At 50.4% G+C, this 19,394-nt stretch overlaps 1 protein-coding gene across 3 annotated transcripts in view; it reads right to left on the minus strand.

The window, feature by feature from the left end:
- LMBR1 (limb development membrane protein 1) overlaps window positions 1-19,394 on the minus strand; it is a 161,065-nt gene that overhangs the window by 53,654 nt on the left and 88,017 nt on the right. For all 3 annotated transcript variants that reach the window (XM_073581597.1, XM_073581598.1, XM_073581599.1), the window contains exon 6: window positions 5,754-5,880. In XM_073581597.1, the coding sequence (XP_073437698.1) occupies window positions 5,754-5,880 (127 nt within the window). The remainder of the gene's footprint in view (window positions 1-5,753; window positions 5,881-19,394) is intronic.

Consider the following 19,394-nt stretch of genomic DNA (forward strand, 5'->3'; position numbering starts at 1 on the left):
TTAAAAATAATAGTTCTAGTAAATGGAGTTGGAACTTACTTTTCAATAATTATCGATCATCAGGACATTAGTACCCGCCTAGTCTAAACTGGTAGAAGAATGGATAGTTCCCCTGCCAATCTGGTACTGAGAACAGCAGATCTGTATCTGGTTCAGAATATATTCCAGATATACAGGTAATAGGAAATAAATCACTCCGACATGATTGACTGTAAGGCTAAGTGCCCACGTCGCAAAAATGCTGCGGAAATGTCGGCAGCATTTCCGCAACTCCCCGCCGCGGGTAAAACGCATGTGGAATTTTTAGCTTGCAGAATGCTAGCGCTTTTCCAAGCGATTTGTAGCATCGCTTGGAAAAGTGATTGACAGGTTGGTCTATGCAGCATCAATAGTAAATGATAGAATGTTAAAAATAATTTTAAAAAAATTAAAAATATGGTTATTCTCACCTTCTGACGGCCCCCGATCTCCTCCGCGACGCCTCCGGTACATTCCGTTCCCAGGGATGCATTGCGCGAATGACCTCTGATGACGTAGCGGAGACCGCTACGTCATCAGAGGTCATTCGCGCAATGCATCCCTGGGAGCGGGAGTTGCCGCCAGCGCCAATGAGGACCCGGAGGACTCCGGGGGCCGCCAGAAGGTGAGCATCTCTCTATTTTTTATTTTAATTCTATTTTTTTTTTTTACAGGAATATGGTACCCAGGGCATGGAGGACAGTCTCCTCTCCTCCAGACCCTGGGTACCATCCGCACATGAGACGCTCACTTTACGCATGGTGGACATAGCCACACGCGTAAAGTGAGTGTTTCAATGCAATCCTATGGCGGTGGAATCACCACGATTCCACAGAAATAATGAAAATGCTGCGGATTTTACCGCTATGCGATACCGCAGCATTGGCACAGCAACTGCGGAATCCCATAGGATTGCATGGGGGTACGTTTTTTAAAGCTTTTTTTTAGCGTTCCCGCGGCCACAAAAAACACAGCGGAAACGCTAAACAAATGCAACGTAGGCACATAGCCTAAATCCCTCAGAATCTAGACTGTGCAGTGAAATCAAACACTGGGGAGGAGGCTTATGGCATTATACCATCTGCCACCTCAAAGTGCTAGCAAATAACCGACTGACCTGAGAAAAATGCAGCATTTGGGCCACATCCAGCCCCTTCACCGTCCCCTTAGCTGCAGGTAACACCACACAGCTGTCCACCCATCACACCACCTCAATTTCACCGGTATTCACTCCTATGCGACCGACTACGCGCAGCAGGTGCAACGATTGCACCAAATCACGCCTGATGCACAGAGCTTCAGTCTGCACACAGGAAAGACTGGAATAGCAAGCCGGGGAAAACAGGGCCAAGCAACATTTTTTGTTTTTAGGTCATACACTTCTGGAGGATGAGGGGAAATGTGGGGCAATCCTACTGTGTTGTGGCATTACATTATCTCTAAAAGAATTGTGGGTATCATCATAATGCGTGTGGGAGGGTTGTGGGGCTTCCTACTGCGTGTGTGGGAGGATTGAAGGGGCATCCTACTGCGTGTGTGGGAGGATTGAAGGGGCATCCTACTGCGTGTGTGGGAGGATTGAAGGGGCATCCTACTGCGTGTGTGGGAGGATTGAAGGGGCATCCTACTGCGCGTGTGGGAGGATTGAAGGGGCATCCTACTGCGCGTGTGGGAGGATTGAAGGGGCATCCTACTGCGCGTGTGGGAGGATTGAAGGGGCATCCTACTGCGCGTGTGGGAGGATTGAAGGGGCATCCTACTGCGTGTGTGGGAGGATTGTAGAAGCATCCCACTGCGTGTGTGGGAGGATTGTAGGGGCAACCTACTGCGTGTGGGAGGATTCTAGGGGCCTGGTACTGTATTTGTGGGAGGACTGTCGGGGCATCCTACTGCGTGTGTGGGAGGACTGTCGGGGCATCCTACTGCGTGTGTGGGAGGATTGTCGGGGCATCCTACTGCGTGTGTGGGAGGATTGTCGGGGCATCCTACTGCGTGTGTGGGAGGATTGAAGGGGCATCCTACTGCGTGTGTGGGAGGATTGAAGGGGCATCCTACTGCGTGTGTGGGAGGATTGAAGGGGCATCCTACTGCGTGTGTGGGAGGATTGAAGGGGCATCCTACTGCGTGTGTGGGAGGATTGAAGGGGCATCCTACTGCGTGTGTGGGAGGATTGAAGGGGCATCCTACTGCGTGTGTGGGAGGATTGAAGGGGCATCCTACTGCGTGTGTGGGAGGATTGAAGGGGCATCCTACTGCGTGTGTGGGAGGATTGAAGGGGCATCCTACTGCGTGTGTGGGAGGATTGAAGGGGCATCCTACTGCATGTGTGGTAGGATTGTAGGGGCATCCCACTGAGGGTGTGGGAGGATTGTAGGGGCAACCTACTGCGTGTGGGAGGATTCTAGGGGCCTGGTACTGTGTTTGTGGGAGGACTGTCGGGGCATCCTACTGCGTGTGTGGGAGGATTGTAGGGGCATCCCGCTGAGTGTGTGGGAGGATTGTAGGGGCATCCCGCTGCGTGTGTGGGAGGATTGTAGGGGCATCCCACTGCATGTGTGGTAGGATTGTAGGGGCATCCCACTGAGGGTGTGGGAGGATTGTAGGGGCAACCTACTGCGTGTGGGAGGATTCTAGGGGCCTGGTACTGTGTTTGTGGGAGGACTGTCGGGGCATCCTACTGCGTGTGTGGGAGGATTGTAGGGGCATCCCGCTGAGTGTGTGGGAGGATTGTAGGGGCATCCCGCTGCGTGTGTGGTAGGATTGTAGGGGCATCCCACTGCATGTGTGGTAGGATTGTAGGGGCATCCCACTGCGTGTGTGGGAGGATTGTAGGGGCAACCTACTGCGTGTGGGAGGATTCTAGGGGCCTGGTACTGCGTTTGTGGGAGGACTGTCGGGGCATCCTACTGCGTGTGTGGGAGGACTGTCGGGGCATCCTACTGCGTGTGTGGGAGGACTGTCGGGGCATCCTACTGCGTGTGTGGGAGGACTGTCGGGGCATCCTACTGCGTGTGTGGGAGGACTGTCGGGGCATCCTACTGCGTGTGTGGGAGGACTGTCGGGGCATCCTACTGCGTGTGTGGGAGGACTGTCGGGGCATCCTACTGCGTGTGTGGGAGGACTGTCGGGGCATCCTACTGCGTGTGTGGGAGGACTGTCGGGGCATCCTACTGCGTGTGTGGGAGGACTGTCGGGGCATCCTACTGCGTGTGTGGGAGGATTCTAGGGGCCTGGTACTGTGTTTGTGGGAGGACTGTTGGGGCATCCTACTGCGTGTGTGGGAGGACTGTCGGGACATCCTACTGCGTGTGTGGGAGGACTGTCGGGGCATCCTACTGCGTGTGTGGGAGGACTGTCGGGGCATCCTACTGCGTGTGTGGGAGGACTGTCGGGGCATCCTACTGCGTGTGTGGGAGGACTGTCGGGGCATCCTACTGCGTGTGTGGGAGGATTGTAGGGGCATCCTACTGCGTGTGGGAGGATTCTAGGGGCCTGGTACTGTGTTTGTGGGAGGACTGTCGGGGCATCCTACTGCGTGTGTGGGAGGACTGTCGGGGCATCCTACTGCGTGTGTGGGAGGACTGTCGGGGCATCCTACTGCGTGTGTGGGAGGACTGTCGGGGCATCCTACTGCGTGTGTGGGAGGACTGTCGGGGCATCCTACTGCGTGTGTGGGAGGACTGTCGGGGCATCCTACTGCGTGTGTGGGAGGACTGTCGGGGCATCCTACTGCGTGTGGGAGGATTGTAGGGGCAACCTACTGCGTGTGGGAGGATTCTAGGGGCCTGGTACTGTGTTTGTGGGAGGACTGTCGGGGCATCCTACTGCGTGTGTGGGAGGATTGTTGGGGCATCCTACTGCGTGTGTGGGAGGATTGTCGGGGCATCCTACTGCGTGTGTGGGAGGATTGTCGGGGCATCCTACTGCGTGTGTGGGAGGATTGTCGGGGCATCCTACTGCGTGTGTGGGAGGATTGTCGGGGCATCCTACTGCGTGTGTGGGAGGATTGTCGGGGCATCCTACTGCGTGTGTGGGAGGATTGTCGGGGCATCCTACTGCGTGTGTGGGAGGATTGTCGGGGCATCCTGCTGCGTGTGGGAGGATTGTCGGGGCATCCTGCTGCGTGTGTGGGAGGATTCTAGGGGCCTGGTACTGTGTTTGTGGGAGGATTGTCGGAGCATCCTACTGCGTGCGTGGGAGGATTGTCAGGGCATCCTACTGCGTGTGTGAGAGGATTCTAGGGGCCTGGTACTGTGTTTGTGGGAGGATTGTCGGAGCATCCTACTGCATGTGTGGGAGGATTGTCGGGGCATCCTGCTGCGTGTGTGGGAGGATTGTCGGGGCATCCTACTGCGTGTGTGGGAGGATTTTAGGGGCATCCTGCTGCGTGTGTGGGAGGATTTTCGGGGCAAACTGCTGCGTGTGTGGGAGGATTGTCGGGGCATCCTGCTGCGTGTGTGGGAGGATTGTCGGGGCATCCTGCTGCGTGTGTGGGAGGATTGTCGGGGCATCCTGCTGCGTGTGTGGGAGGATTCTAGGGGCCTGGTACTGTGTTTGTGGGAGGATTGTCGGGGCATCCTACTGCATGTGTGGGAGGATTGTCGGGGCATCCTGCTGCGTGTGTGGGAGGATTGTCGGGGCATCCTGCTGCGTGTGTGGGAGGATTGTCGGGGCATCCTGCTGCGTGTGTGGGAGGATTGTCGGGGCATCCTACTGTGTGTGTGGGAGGATTTTAGGGGCATCCTGCTGCGTGTGTGGGAGGATTTTCGGGGCATCCTGCTGCGTGTGGGGGAGGATTTTCGGGGCATCCTGCTGCGTGTGTGGGAGGATTGTAGTAGCATCACGCTCTTTGGGGAGCTCTGGGGACATCATACTGTATATGGGGAGCGGTTGATCAAGCTACAAGGTCTGAATAGCAGGAGCAGTAGGAGTTATTGCTTTTTTTACAAACAGCAGTAAATTATATGGTTTTGATTAACTACTACTGATAAGAATACAAATTACCGTATAATAAGGTTTAGTGTAACACGTACTAGCATTAGCAGCTAATCAATATTTAATTCTGATCAATATTAAGAAATTAAATTATTTAGATAACTTTTGTACTTTAATATTTATATGGAGCAGGATTGGCCTATTGGTTTGTCCCGCCACATCAGTCATGGTCTCTCGTGTCCCCTTGGCAACATTAATTGCACACCCCTGATCTAGAAGGTGTCAGGATATGCCATCACTTTATTATTAGTAGCAATTCGTCCTCTTGTGCTGCCTGATCCAACCATTCACTCCCCCCAAAAAAGCCACTTCACTCTCCATCTTCTGTTAAAATCACATACGGCTTTAGTGGGGACCAAACTTGAATGTCAGGGATGCCGGCTGAGTGAAAGGCATCTACTGTATGAAGCCGCAATAAAGGGGATGTCAGCTTTCCTGACATGGTTGTTTAGAAACTAACTGCATCCCTAAAGAACAATTCTAGAGAACTGAGCATGGTAACGTTTCTCCATCATTCTTCCCGGAAACCCAAAAAGATAGAATTAACAACATGGCATTGCAACTCCTCCGCCAGTAATGTGCGCCCATTTGAAAAAGTGACTTAACAGCTGTCAACATATTCGTACGCTTCCAGGAGGATTGACAGAGGAACGGCACAACACAGAGTTCTAAGAAAAGAAGAGAATGTGTTAGAAGATCCAACAGGTCCTGCTTCATATATACACTGGGAAGAAACTTACCATATAATGACTCCATGCTTGCAGAGCTATTATCAATCAGGGCAGATGCCACCCATACAATGCCAAAAATAAGGAGGGCCAGAAGAATGAGCATGACGACTGTCTCCAGTATCCGAGCTTTGATGCCCTTTGGGGAAAAAAACAAAATTGACACTGAGTAATAGGCGTAGCTATTAGGCTTAAAGGGGAACTTGTCAGTAACATTTACTACTGAAACCAATGGTATAGGTCCTAGAGCAAAACTAAAAAGGACTCCAGATTCCTACAAGACATATGTGCCAAGGTTGAGAAATCAAGTTTTGAAGTTAAAGACAAATAAGCCTGGAAGTGCATTGGGGGAGTGCTGGCGAACTTTGAGTGCACTGACACCCCCCAATGCACTTTGAAGCTAATTTGCATTTGGCTTCAAAGCACGATTTCTCAGCTCTGGCACCTCAGACTACTACAAGAAAGGAGTCATTTTTTGTTATTGCATTAGCAGCTGAACATCCATAAGATTCAGTAAAAACATGGATTTTTGTGAGTACTCACCGTAAAATCCTTTTCTCCGAGACGCTCATTGGGGGACACAGAGACTGTGGGTGTGTGCTTCTGCCGTCTGTAGGCCGACACTAAGTATACAAAAAAAGAGTTAGCTCCTCCTCCGCCGCATACACCCTCGCCCCCAGACCGGGCGTAACTCAGTTTAGTGCATAAGCAGTAGGAGAACGCGCCTTAAACTCAGGCAAGAAACTATATGTCTGAAAAAGGGGGCCACCCTAAACCTTGTACAAGGATTTGTATAACTCAAAATAAGTAAATGCCAACTGGCTGATAGGGTGGGTGCTGTGTCCCCCAATGAGCGTCTCGGAGAAAAGGATTTTACGGTGAGTACTCACAAAAATCCATGTTTCTCCTTCGTCTCATTGGGGGACACAGAGACTGTGGGACGTTCTAAAGCAGTCCTCTGGGCGGGAACTTAGCTCACCCAATCCATGCTAATTTGCGCCCCTGATTAGAGGTGCGCAACTGCTGCCTGGAGAATCTTTCTTCCCAGGCTTGCATCCGAGGATGCCTGGGTATGTACGTTATAATGTTTGACAAACGTATGCAAACTGGACCAGGTAGCTGCTTTGCACACCTGCTCCGCTGAAGCCTGGTGTCGCAGTGCCCATGAGGCACCCACTGCTCGTGCCGAGTGAGCCTTGATCCCTGCCGGAACCGGCGTGCCACTGATTTGATAAGATTCTTGGACCATCAGGCGAACCCATCTGGCCAAAGTCGCTCTGGACGCAGCGAGCCCCTTCCGCCGCCCTTCTGGAACCACGAATAGAGAGTCTGTCTGGCGGAATGGCGCTGTCCTTGTCACATACCTCCTAAGAGCTCTTACCAGATCCAGGGTGTGCAAAGCCTTTTCTACCCTGTGCACCGGTGCCGGGCAAAACGAGGGTAAGACAATGTCTTCGTTGATATGGAATGCAGACACAACCTTCGGCAAGAAGGGAGGAGCTGGCCTTAAAACTACCTTATCTTTATAAAAGGTCAGGAACGGCGGTTTACAAGATAAGGCCGCCAATTCCGAAATCCGCCTAATAGACGTTATAGCTACTAGAAAAACGACCTTTCTGGACAGGTAAGGTAAGGAGACCTCTTGCAATGGTTCGAAAGGAGCCTCCTGAAGGGCCCTGAGCACCAAGTTCAGGTCCCATGATTCCGTCGGCGCCTTATAGGGGGGTACTAAATGTGCGACCCCCTGCATAAACGTCCTAACCTGCCAGACGGAAGCGACTTTTCGTTGGAAAAGCACCGACAGGGCCGAGATTTGCGTTCTGAGCGAACTCGGAGCCAATCCCGCGTCCAGCCCTGCCTGTAGAAAAGCCAGTACGTTGGGGATCGAAAAAGCCAGAGGAGCCACTTCACGATCCCTACACCAACGGAAAAAAACTTCCCAAGTTCGATGATATACTCTCGCCGAGGAAGGCTTTCGGGCACTCACCATCGTGGCCGCCACATCGCGCCTGAATCCTGCCTGTGTTAACAGCCAAGATTCAATGGCCACGCCGTCAAACACAGGGCCCCTAAGTTCGGATGGCAGATCGGCCCCTGGGACAGTAAGTCCGGCCGATCTGGGAGACGCCAGGGTACGTCCACCACTAGTTGAACCAGATCTGCATACCAGGCCCGCCGGGGCCAGTCTGGGGCCAGCAGAATTGCTGGAACCTTCTCTCTTCTTATTTTCCTGATAACTCTTGGAAGCAGCGGCAGCGGGGGGAACAAGTACGGGAGACGAAACTGGCTCCACGGGAGCACCAGAGCGTCTGCTGCGATTGCCTGCGGATCGAGGGATCGAGCGACAAACCTTTGTACTTTGGCATTCTCTCTGGATGCCATAAGGTCCACGTCTGGTGTACCCCACCGTTGGCAGATCTGCTGAAAGATCTCGGGGTGCAGGGACCATTCCCCTGCCGCGACCCCGTCGGCTGAGAAAATCTGCCGCCCAGTTTTCGACTCCCGGAATGTGCACCGCTGAAATTACCACGCGGTTCTTCTCTGCCCAACGCAGTACCAGCCCGACCTCGCGCATGGCTGCCTGGCTGCGCGTGCCCCCTTGATGGTTGACATATGCTACTGCTGTAGCATTGTCCGACTGAATGCGCACCGGCCGGTGTCTCAGGAAACACTGAAAATGTTGCAGGGCCAATCGTATTGCCCGTATCTCCAGAATGTTGATCGGGAGAATTATCTCCTGAATGGACCACCGCCCCTGTGCTGTGTGACTCTGGAAAACTGCTCCCCAACCATGCAGGCTTGCATCGGTCGTCACCACCAACCACTGCTCCGGGGGAAAAGGTTTCCCCTGGACCAGAGACGAGTCGCGAGTCCACCACCGGAGTGAACGTCGGACCAGCGGAGACAACTTGCACCGATGACTGAGAGACAGCAGCCTCCGGTCCCATGCTGACAAGAGCGCATGCTGAAGCGGACGGAGATGGAACTGGGCAAACGGGATTGCCTCCATCGCCGCCACCATTCTGCCCAACACACTCATGCCGTACCGGATGGATCTGGTGCCCGGCTGTAGAAGGTTCCGTACCCCTTGCTTGATTTTTCGCGCCTTGTCCTGAGGGAGGATCACCAGCCCCCGGGAGGTGTCGAAAATCATGCCTAGGAACACGATTCTTTGGGCTGGAACCAAGGACGACTTGCTCCGATTGATCAACCAGCCTAGACGGGCCAGGGTATCCAGAGTGATACTGACATTGTCCTGGCACTCCTGAAACGACGGCCCCTTTACCAAAAGGTCGTCCAGGTAAGGTAACACCGTTATGCCCCGTGCATGCAGGATGGCCATAACCACCGCCATTATCTTTGTAAAGACTCTGGGGGCAGTGGCTAAACCGAAGGGCAGAGCCACAAATTGGAAATGTCGTCCTCCGATCGCAAATCGCAGGAACCTCTGGTGTGGGGGAAATATCGGAATATGTAGATATGCATCCTGCACATCGATCGAGGCCAGGAATTCCCCTGGATCCATGGCTGCAATGACCGAGCAGAGGGACTCCATCCGGAATCGCCTGACCCTGATGAATCTGTTCAGGATCTTTAGATCCAGTACTGGCCTCACAGTCCCGTCTTTTTTGGGGACCGAAAACAGGTTGGAGTAAAACCCCTGCGACTCTTCGCCCTGCGGCACTGGGGCGATGACCCCTTTGCGCTGTAGCGTCATTATAGCCTGTAACAAACTTTCCGCCTGCGAATCTGTCTTGGAAAGTCGGGAACGGAAGAATCGCTGTGGCGGGCGTCCGACAAACTCTATCTTGTACCCGGACGATATTAGTTCTGCCACCCAAGTGTCGCGTGCCACTGCGACCCAAACGTGCCTGAACCCTAGTAGGCGTCCGCCCACTCTGTCGTCCGTAGGTACGGAGCGCCTCCAGTCATTTAGCTGGAGGCTTTTGGGATCTGGCCCCCCTCGCTCTGGGCAAACGGCCTCGGCCTCTACCCAGCGGATTGGCCCTGTAAGAGGTTTGCTTTTCCCTACTCTGGCCATCGTTTGCGGAGGAGTATGCCCTGGCCGAAGTCCCCCCCAGGGGCTACGAAAGGGCCGAAAACGCCTCTGCGTTTGCCTGAATGCCGGGCAACTTCTCTGCTGCGGGAGGAAACTACTTCTCCCCCCTGTGGCCTCTGAGATAAGCCTATCAAGCTTCTCACCGAACAGCCGATTGCCCTGAAAAGGCAATGAGGTTAAGGATTTCTTAGAGATAGAATCCGCTTTCCACAACCTCAGCCATAATGCACGCCTAATGGCGATCGCATTTGCTGCCGCCACAGCCGAACACTCGGCCGCGTCCAGTGAGGCGCTGACAAGATAATCACTCGCTCCTGATATCTGATTTGCCACCTCCAAGACCTCCGCGGGCAGATCCCTGTCTTGGAGGGCCTTATACAGAGCGTCCCCCCATGAAACCATGGCTTTAGCCACCCAAGTTGCCGCAAAGGAGGGGGCCAGAGCCGACCCTGCTGCCTCATATACCGAGCGGGCAAGCCCGTCCATGAGGCGATCAGTTGGGTCCTTTATAGAAGAAACACTGGGTATCGACAATAGCGATCTTGATGCTAAACGTGATACCGGTGGGTCCACTACTGGCGACTCTACCCATCCCTTATGGAGCTCAGGAGGAAACGGATACTTTGCTTGCAGCGCTTTTTGCATTGCAAAACGCTTATCCGGGTGTTCTCTATGTTTCTGGACTAGCTCCTCAAACTCCGGATGCGTGGCAAACCTTCTATGTGGTCGCCTGGATTTCTTGAAAGAGACCTTGTGACCTGAGGCTGTGGGCACATCGTCCTCGATCTCTAATGTCTGGTTGACTGCCTCAATGAGACTGTCCACCGAGTCCTGGTACCCCAGGCTTTCTAGATTCCAGGCCTCCTCCTCCTCGCCCTCATCCTGATTGCTCCCTGAGCTCAGCGACGGGGAACGAGATGCCCTAATACCCGCCGCCGAAGCCCCGGAGGGCCCGGCCGACGGGGAACGAGCCCTTTTGATATGAGCTTGCCTGGTACTGGAGCGGCCTCTAACGTTTGGAGGGTCCTGAGACGAGGACGAGCTATCTTCCGCTGGCAGACCACCATCCTTGTCCCTGCCCGGGCCTCGAAGGGATTCAATTGCCCTTGTAAGGGACAGCATAGAATGCGATAAAGACACCGCCCATTCCGGGGGGTCCTGACCCCTGGGTTCTGAAACAGTGGGGGGCTCCTGGGCGCGCTCCGACTCGCAGGCTTCACAAAATTTACCCGCCTGTGCCTTTGGCAGCCTGACCCCACAAGACACGCAAACCGCGTATAGGAAAGAGTGAGCTTTCCCTTTGGCAGACATATTTGCACAAGCTGAAGGCAGGGTAGAAGGAGGAGGAGGGTAACCCCTTCCCTGACAACCAGTGCGGTTCTCCAAACGGAGTTGCACTCACCCACCGGCAGCGTCCCACTCCTGTTTGAAGTACCCCGGGAAACTCCGGATGCGTGGACGCGAGGTGGTAGGGCGGAAGCCTCCGCTCCGGGACTTGTGCGCCCGCCGCTCTCCACCCCCTGACCTGCCAGACGTCAGTGGGCGGGACTTCCGGCTACCACCGGAAGTCGGCGGGCGGGGCCTCGCGCGATACTCACGGGCCTCCTCCTGCAGCGAGGGCCGCGGCCGCCGGCGGGCTTCCGGCCGCACTCCGGTACACACGGCGTGCGGCGTCCGGGTGCAGCGCCACTCTGGGCAAACGGCCTCGGCCTCTACCATTACTCACCGGGGGCAAACTTGCGGTGCGCTCCGGGAGAGAGGCGACGGGCGAGCGAGAGAGACGGATCTCCCTAATATTAAAGGTGAGCAGGGCCCTCCGCCGTGGGCTCCATCCCCGGCAGGGAGGGGGAGGCTTCTGGTACCGGCTTCTTCCCCCTGTACTCGGCCACGTCAAGTGACTAGATTCCTTGGCTCACCTGCGCCTCCAACTCAACCCCTGGACTCACTACCTAGGGGTGGAAGGGGCCTCTATAAATTGTGTTGTAGGAGAGGAACAACGTGGAGGCTGACCCCTGGGTTCTGCTCACACGTGCTCGCCTGTTGAAGTTATGGGGAAACCGAATCCTCTTATCAGGATGCGTTGCCCCTCTTTACAAAATAAAAAAGAAAAATGGTTGTCTGGGAAAAAGTCCCAGATGTGTCCCTCGGTGCGGGAGAGGACACGTGGAGGGTTACTCACACTTGGTCGCCCGTTGATGATTTGGGGAGATCGGACCCTCTCTATAGGATCCGTCGCCCCTGTCTTATCTTCATAGAAAAGGGAGAAAAAAAAAAAAAAATCTAGTCTGGAGCTCCAGACTGCGTGTGCCTCCATCAGACACTAAGCAAAAAACTGAGTTACGCCCGGTCTGGGGGCGAGGGTGTATGCGGCGGAGGAGGAGCTAACTCTTTTTTTGTATACTTAGTGTCGGCCTCCAGACGGCAGAAGCACACACCCACAGTCTCTGTGTCCCCCAATGAGACGAAGGAGAAAGATCACACACAGGATCAGCCATAGGGGCTTGTCAATAAGACTGAAATATATGAGCAAACGTGAATACAGATAATGGAAGGAATGAACAATATAAATGATGATCATTCCCGAGCCGGGGTCCCAAAGTCAATGAACACGTGACCTTCCTGCTCTCGGGTCACATGTAGATACTGTTACTTGGAAGTCCCATGGATAATAATAAACTTGGCGTTCTATAAAAGCAAACTCGTGCATCCGATACAACGTCTTCACTTTCGCAGTCTTCACACCTTTAGGTGACGAATATGAAAATAAGATACCAGACTTTACTGACCAATATTCTCAAACATGGGAAAAAAATGAAGTTCTCCCGATAACGTCATCATTGTGCAAAGCCATTTTTAAAAAGATGGATTGTACTTCTGATTCTCGTACCCGAGAAAGTAGATTAGCAAATTGTATCTGTGATTCCAATCAAGCGAATGGACGACACTGGCAAAGTGCCAACCAAGCAGTGGCATCGGGCCAGAAATCAGGCACGGCGCAGGTACGGTGAGGTAATGCCTGAAAAACGCCGCTATAAGCAAATGGACTGGTGCATCAGGCCCTGAAGACCGCAGGGCCCTCATGTGGACAGAAACAACACTGCAAGTCCTCTGCAAATTTTCCTTTTTTATGTAGAATGTGCAATATGTCGTTGAGATGAATGGTCTGGCTCAGCTGTCACAATCCATGTGGGGTTACACTCCGCAGCCGGACCCCTACTGATCAGAAAATGATCACTCATGGATAGGTGGTAACTTTAAAATATGTGAATGGCCCTTATCCCTTTTAGTCTATGTGCACACGGTGCGGATTCTGCGACAGATCTGCAGCGTTTCAGGCTCTGCGGGTCCGCAGCAGATTTAGGTGCATTGTACAGTACCATTGTTTTCAATGGTAAACTGAAAACCGCTGTGCACATGCTGCAGATTTTTCCGCGCGGATTTGCTGCAGGTTCAAATCCGCAGCATGTCAATTTTTTGTGCAGATTCCGCTGCGGTTTCACTCCTTCTCCACTGTAGAGGTGTGAAACCGCAGGGCTAAACTGCAGGCTAATCCGCAGGTCTTATGACCTGAGATTTTACCTGCGGATTTTTACAAATCTGCGCCGAAAAATCCGCAGGATCAAAATCTACGTGTGCACATAGCCTAAAAGCTAGGCGTTACTGTATCACTGCCGCATCAGTATGTTTGTTAGTCTGGTTGTTATTTTTCTAATTAATTGTAGGAATTTCTGTATTTTTCCTTAGATGAGATCTGTGAATAGTAACTTGCTGGTGGGTCTGTAATGATTTTTTTTTTCTATTATGAAATTACATAAGTGAATACCATGTTTTACTTCTATTCCAAAGACATACTGATAGGGAATCTAGATTGTGAGCCCCAATGGGGACAGGGATGATGATGTCTGTAAAAGCGCTGTGGAATTAATGGCACTATATAAAAGACTAAAATAAAAAAATAAATATATGAAAATAAACGTATCTGCACCCCCTCAAAGTAAGAATTGTTTCCCCATCAGATATTTAACCACCTCCCACCCCCCAGTGGAAATTGTTGATGAAATGAGGTGGAGGATAAGTCACCTGTTTTGCCATTTCCGCTCAGTGGGAACGTACCCTTAAAAGGGAATCAGTCACCAGATTTTAGCTACCCCATCTGAGAGCAGCTTGATGGGGCAGAGACCCCAATTACAGCAATTTATTACTCACACTGCAGTTTGCTAATATTCTCATTAAAACTGTTTTATTAGCAACGGATTTAGCAGATCTCTGAATGCTGAGCTCTGTATAACCCCGCCCACACCACTGATTGGCCAGTTTCTGTGGACGCTGCATAGGCAGAAAGTGGTCAATCAGTGATGGGGCGGAGTTATGCAGACCTCATGAATATGGAGAACTCCATGGTGGCATGTTTAAAGGTACTGTCACACTTAGCGATGTACCAGCGATCCCGACCAGCGATATGACGCGGTCAGGATCGCTTGGTACATCGCTAAGTGGTCGCTAGTGAGCTGCCACACAGGCAGATCTCATTAGCGACATCGCTGGGGACGGGGGTCGCTACTTACCTGTCACACCAGGTGATCCTGCGTCCTCCCGCCTGGCTCCACGCGTCGCTCGTCGTCACAGCAGGAAGCGCCGCAGGAAGCTGACGACGAGAAACAGTCCAGCCTGTTCTCTCGTGATCAGCGATAACCAGTGGGGGAGCCGGTTGTAGGTAAGTATCACACACAGCGATATCGCTAGCAATATCGCTATAACGTCACAAGTTATAGCGATATTGCTAGCGATATCGCTTAGTGTGACAGGCCCTTAAGAGTCATCCAGTGATAATTTGCTGATAAAACAGTGATGTTATCAAAACAACAACAAACAGCCCAGTAAGTGATACATTGCTGGAATCAGGGTCTATGCCCCTACATTATGCTGCTCTTGGATTAGGCAGCGAAAACCTGGTGACAGATTTTCTATAAGAATGCATCAAACGTTACAAGCCTAATCATTTGTAGAATCTTGGATACATATGGAAAAGACATGGATCCTATTCTTACAACCAAAGACGAGACAAATTTTGGAAAGACTAGCCCCGAAGGTGCCCACCTCTGCCCATCATAAAAGACGCCTGCAGAAAACCATACGTAAAAGACTGGAAACTCGTTGAATTTGGTGTCATAACAAATCCTTAACAAAGCCTGTGTGTGTGACATCGCTCATCTCCAAACAGGAATATGGTAGAAGCAGAACTGAGTGAGGAATAGAATAAAGCCTTCCGTCTCAGCCGTACAGAGGTGTGCAGACAAAAGGTGGCCATCACGTGGACGCAGGTCTGAGTGGCATCAGAAGCAAAAGAGTAAGAGCAAATTAAACCCGGACAGGCTTCCATAAATTAGACTGTTAGCACGCTCTTCAGTTACATATTGAAGCGCTCGACCTTCAGACGGGAAGTTTTGAAGTCAGCGGAAATCCTTGATGAGGTTAACAACCCTATTATAGACACCTGCCTGCAATTGATTTTACTTACTGCGGCTTCAAGATGTATGTGGTATGTAAGTACACATGCCGGGATGATCACACAACACTGCTAAACATCGCCTGCATCACACAGCAAAAAGAAAGGCAACCCTACAAGAGGGACTCGAATGTGTGTCAGAAGATATTAGTGTAAAACGCACAGTATGCTAGAATGAATATAAATAAGGCAAAATACAAAATAAATAGAAACAAAGATGGCGGTACACTCACAAGGGGTAACGTCTCTGGCATTATGCTGCAAGTCTACTATTCTACCACCTCGCAGTGGGGCTGGATTACAGAGAAGGCTCACTCCTGTGCTAGGAGGACGCGGAGCTGAATGATGCTGGCCAGGACGGACAGGTGTCACACACCTGTCCTAGTCAGAATAGGATGTATGCCCGATACCTTACAAGTATCCTGGAAGGCACCCATTGATGGAAAATGCCAGTAGGAGTAAGACATCAAGGAAACCAACAATTCAAAGAAATTCAATGTCATGTTCAAAACCAAGTTTGAGATCACATGCTTTGCAGAAGAAGCTTAGATTGTAAGCATATAGCCAGCAACAGTAATGTCATTTTATTCTAGTATTGTGAAGAGACCCACACCATATACCCCTCTGACATCAACAGACTTGAATGGTTTGTGCCAAGCTTTAAAGTAATCTGCTATCCACTCATTCTCTATAGGACTGTTGGAAACAGAGGAGCGCTGCACTCTGCTTTTTCCGGCAGTCCCATAGAGAAGGATTTTTCGGTGGCGCACATGATCGATCTCTGCTCCATTCATACAGGGCACTTCATAGCCCTGATCTCATGATTGGTGGGATTCCCAGTGGTTGAACCTTTAGAGATTGTGACGATACCCCGATCCACTTAAAAAGGTATTCTATCAACATAGAGCGACTGTTCAAACCACGGACTGGCGCTCGGTGCATTACGGTGGGGCCAATCCTTTACATACACGTCCCACCTGCTTGTTTTCCCTCAATCTCCACATCCTTCATCTTTGATTAACAGCTCTGGCTTCATAGAGCCAGAAAAGCGCATAGGTAGGTGGAAACCAAGCAGGTGGGAAGGTGTAGTTAAAGGATTGGCCTCGCCATGATGAAACGAGCGCCTATGCTTGGTTTGAACAGTCCTCCTGTGATGACAAGTCACTTTGACCACAACACGTTCAATGTTCGCATAGGTAGAGTGGTGCGTCCATGTTGCCCCTTACGCCATCAGGACATGGTAGCAGGTACAGGTGCCTGTATGGACAACCAACTGTGCAACCAATAAAAAGGAACATGGCTCCTTCGTTGTGTTGATCAGTGGAGCGGGTCCAGACATCAGACCCCACTGAGCAAACGATTATCCTATAGAAAAGTCAATGCTCAGATTCCTGCAGCATGAACTACTGTGACAGGTTCCTTTTACGTTTTAGGCTGAGTGCAGACGGAGTTTTTTAGACCTGCGGATTTTTACGTGCAGAACGGAAGAAATCCGCAGGTCAAATGACCTGCATTTTTCCTGCGGATTTCTTCCATTTTTCCTGCGGTTTTCTTGCGGTTTTTGTGCGGTTTTCCACTGCGGACTCCCACCTGCGGATTTGGAGACAGGGGAGGTGGAAAACCGCACAAAACAAGTGACATGCTGCGGATTTAGTACCGCAGGAAAACCGTGCGGAAAAATCTGCAGCGTCTGCACAGCGGGTTTTTTTTTCATTGATTTTAAGGCTACTGTACATCACAATGCGGATATGCAACGTTTCTGCGCGGTAGGATCCGCTGCAAATCTGCATCGTGTGCACACAGCCTTAAGCTTTGGGTGCAGATCGGCTCTAAAACGGTGCACAGTAAAGACCATCATGCATTACCCAAGTTCTGGCACTATAGTCTGCGGATAAGCGTGAACCAAAAAAGTGCGAATGAAAAAGTGCACACACCAAAAAAAAAAAAAAAAAAAAAGCTTTTAAAATAGCATCACAGAGCCGAATCCAAGTGTAACAAAACTTCAAATCATGAAAAATACCAATTTCTCTCCATTAACGCCATGTGTTTCCATGGTGATAAAGCAAAGGGATACTACAAAGCTGAAACATCTTGACCCATTGTAAGGTAAGTAAACAGCACTTTATACATGATACCTCCGGCCATATAGAAAGCCTGGGAAAAAGCTCGGAATTCATAGCGCACTGAAGAATAAATATCTCGGCCATTGTTCCCTTCCTACAAAAAAAAAAAAAAAAAATAAAGAGGAGGTCTCTTAGTAACATTAGGGTAAGGTTTGCTCAGCGAGCCATTTGGACTGTTAGACATTTTCCGTCATCCAGAGAAGATAAATGCAAGCCTTGAATGGGAATATGAAAATAAAGGGCAGGTGCTGGTTATTCTAAGGCAAGAACTGAGAGCAAACAGACATGTTCATCACCTGTCTCTGTTGCTTTAGCTGGCGATTAAATGATCGCTCCGAGGACGGGGCAATATTAGTCTGCATGTTCAGCTGTCAGGTCAAAAGGACTCGCGTCACATTGATGCCATCGTCCTGCCACGTAGGATTACTCTCCACAAAGAGACACGACGTTAGAGAGTTGTCGCTGCCTTTTTAACCAGCGGATCTACATTCGTGCGTTCTTCAGAATTCTTATCAATCCGAACTAACACAATGATGGGAAATAATTGAACAAGCGACAGAAGAGAGTTTAACAGTCAATACACAGCTTGGAATGAATATATATATATATATATATATATATATATATATATATATATATATATATATATATATATATATATATATATATATATATATATACACACATACACACCATTGAAATTGGTCCAGAAAATAGCATATTCCTCCCAGAAAATTATTTTAATTGATTAAACACGTTTTGTCATTCACATTTAATTTCCTTTACGTGTATTGGAACAACACAAAAAAAAAAAAAAAGCAAATTGGGCATCAGTTCACACAAACTCCAAAAGTGGATCCCAAAAAATTGTTGGCACCCTCGCACACACTTTGGAATTTAAAACTGCGATCAATCGCTTCCTATAACCATTAACAAGCTTCTTACACCACTCAACTGGAATTTTGGACCATTCGTCTTCTGCAAACTGCTCCAGGTCTCATATCTGAGAGCACCTTCTCCAAAAGCAATTTTAAGATCTCTCCACTGGTGGTGGTCAACGGGATTTCGATCCGGACTCACTACTGCCACTTCAGACCTCTCCAGCGCTTTGTTTCTATCCATTTCAGGGTGCTTCTTGAAGTATGTTTGAGGTCATTGTCCTGCTGGAAGACCCACGACCTAGGACGCAAACTCAGCTTTCTAACACTCGGCACTACAGTGCAGCTCAAAATCCGCTGGTAATCTTCAGATTTCATGATGCCTTGCACATAGTCAAGGCACCCCGTGCCAAAGGAAGCAAAACAACCCGGCCAAGACATCTTTGAACCTCCACCATATTTGACTGTAGGTATGGTGGTCTTTTCTTGTAGAACGATGTGCTTTACCAAAAAGCTCTATCTAGGTCTCATCTATCCACAAGATGCTTTCCCAGCAGGATTTGGCTTACATACGTGGCTTATCAACATGGCTTAAGCACATTTTGGCAAACTGCAGTCTAGCTTTTGTCAGTCTAATTTTTGTATGTCTCTGTGTCAAAAGTAAGGTCATCCTGGGTATTCTGCCATTGCATTTAATTTCTTTCAAATGTTGTCAGCTTGTGCTGACATTGATGCACCCTGAGCCTGCAGGACACCTTGAATTTCTTTGGAACTTGATTGGGGTTGCTTATCCACCATTTGAATTTGGACTATCCTGTGTTGCAACCTTTCATCAATTTTTCTCTTTGCTACAGTGACATGGGTTATAAAGTACTTGATTATATTGCGCACCATGAACAAAGAAACATCAAGATCTCTGGAGAAGGACTTGAGAACCAAAATTGTTGAACAATATCAACAATCTCAATGTTGCAAGAGCTCAGACAGTTCTCTTCTCTTTCTGACCTCCATGCTTAGTGTGGCACACACAAACACAAGATGCAAAGATTGAGTCCACCTCTCCACTATATATCAGGTATCAGGTGT

Source organism: Dendrobates tinctorius, unplaced genomic scaffold, assembly GCF_039654945.1.
Source record: "Dendrobates tinctorius isolate UK_male_01 unplaced genomic scaffold, ASM3965494v1 ptg000070l, whole genome shotgun sequence".
Taxonomy (NCBI): Eukaryota; Metazoa; Chordata; class Amphibia; order Anura; family Dendrobatidae; genus Dendrobates; species Dendrobates tinctorius.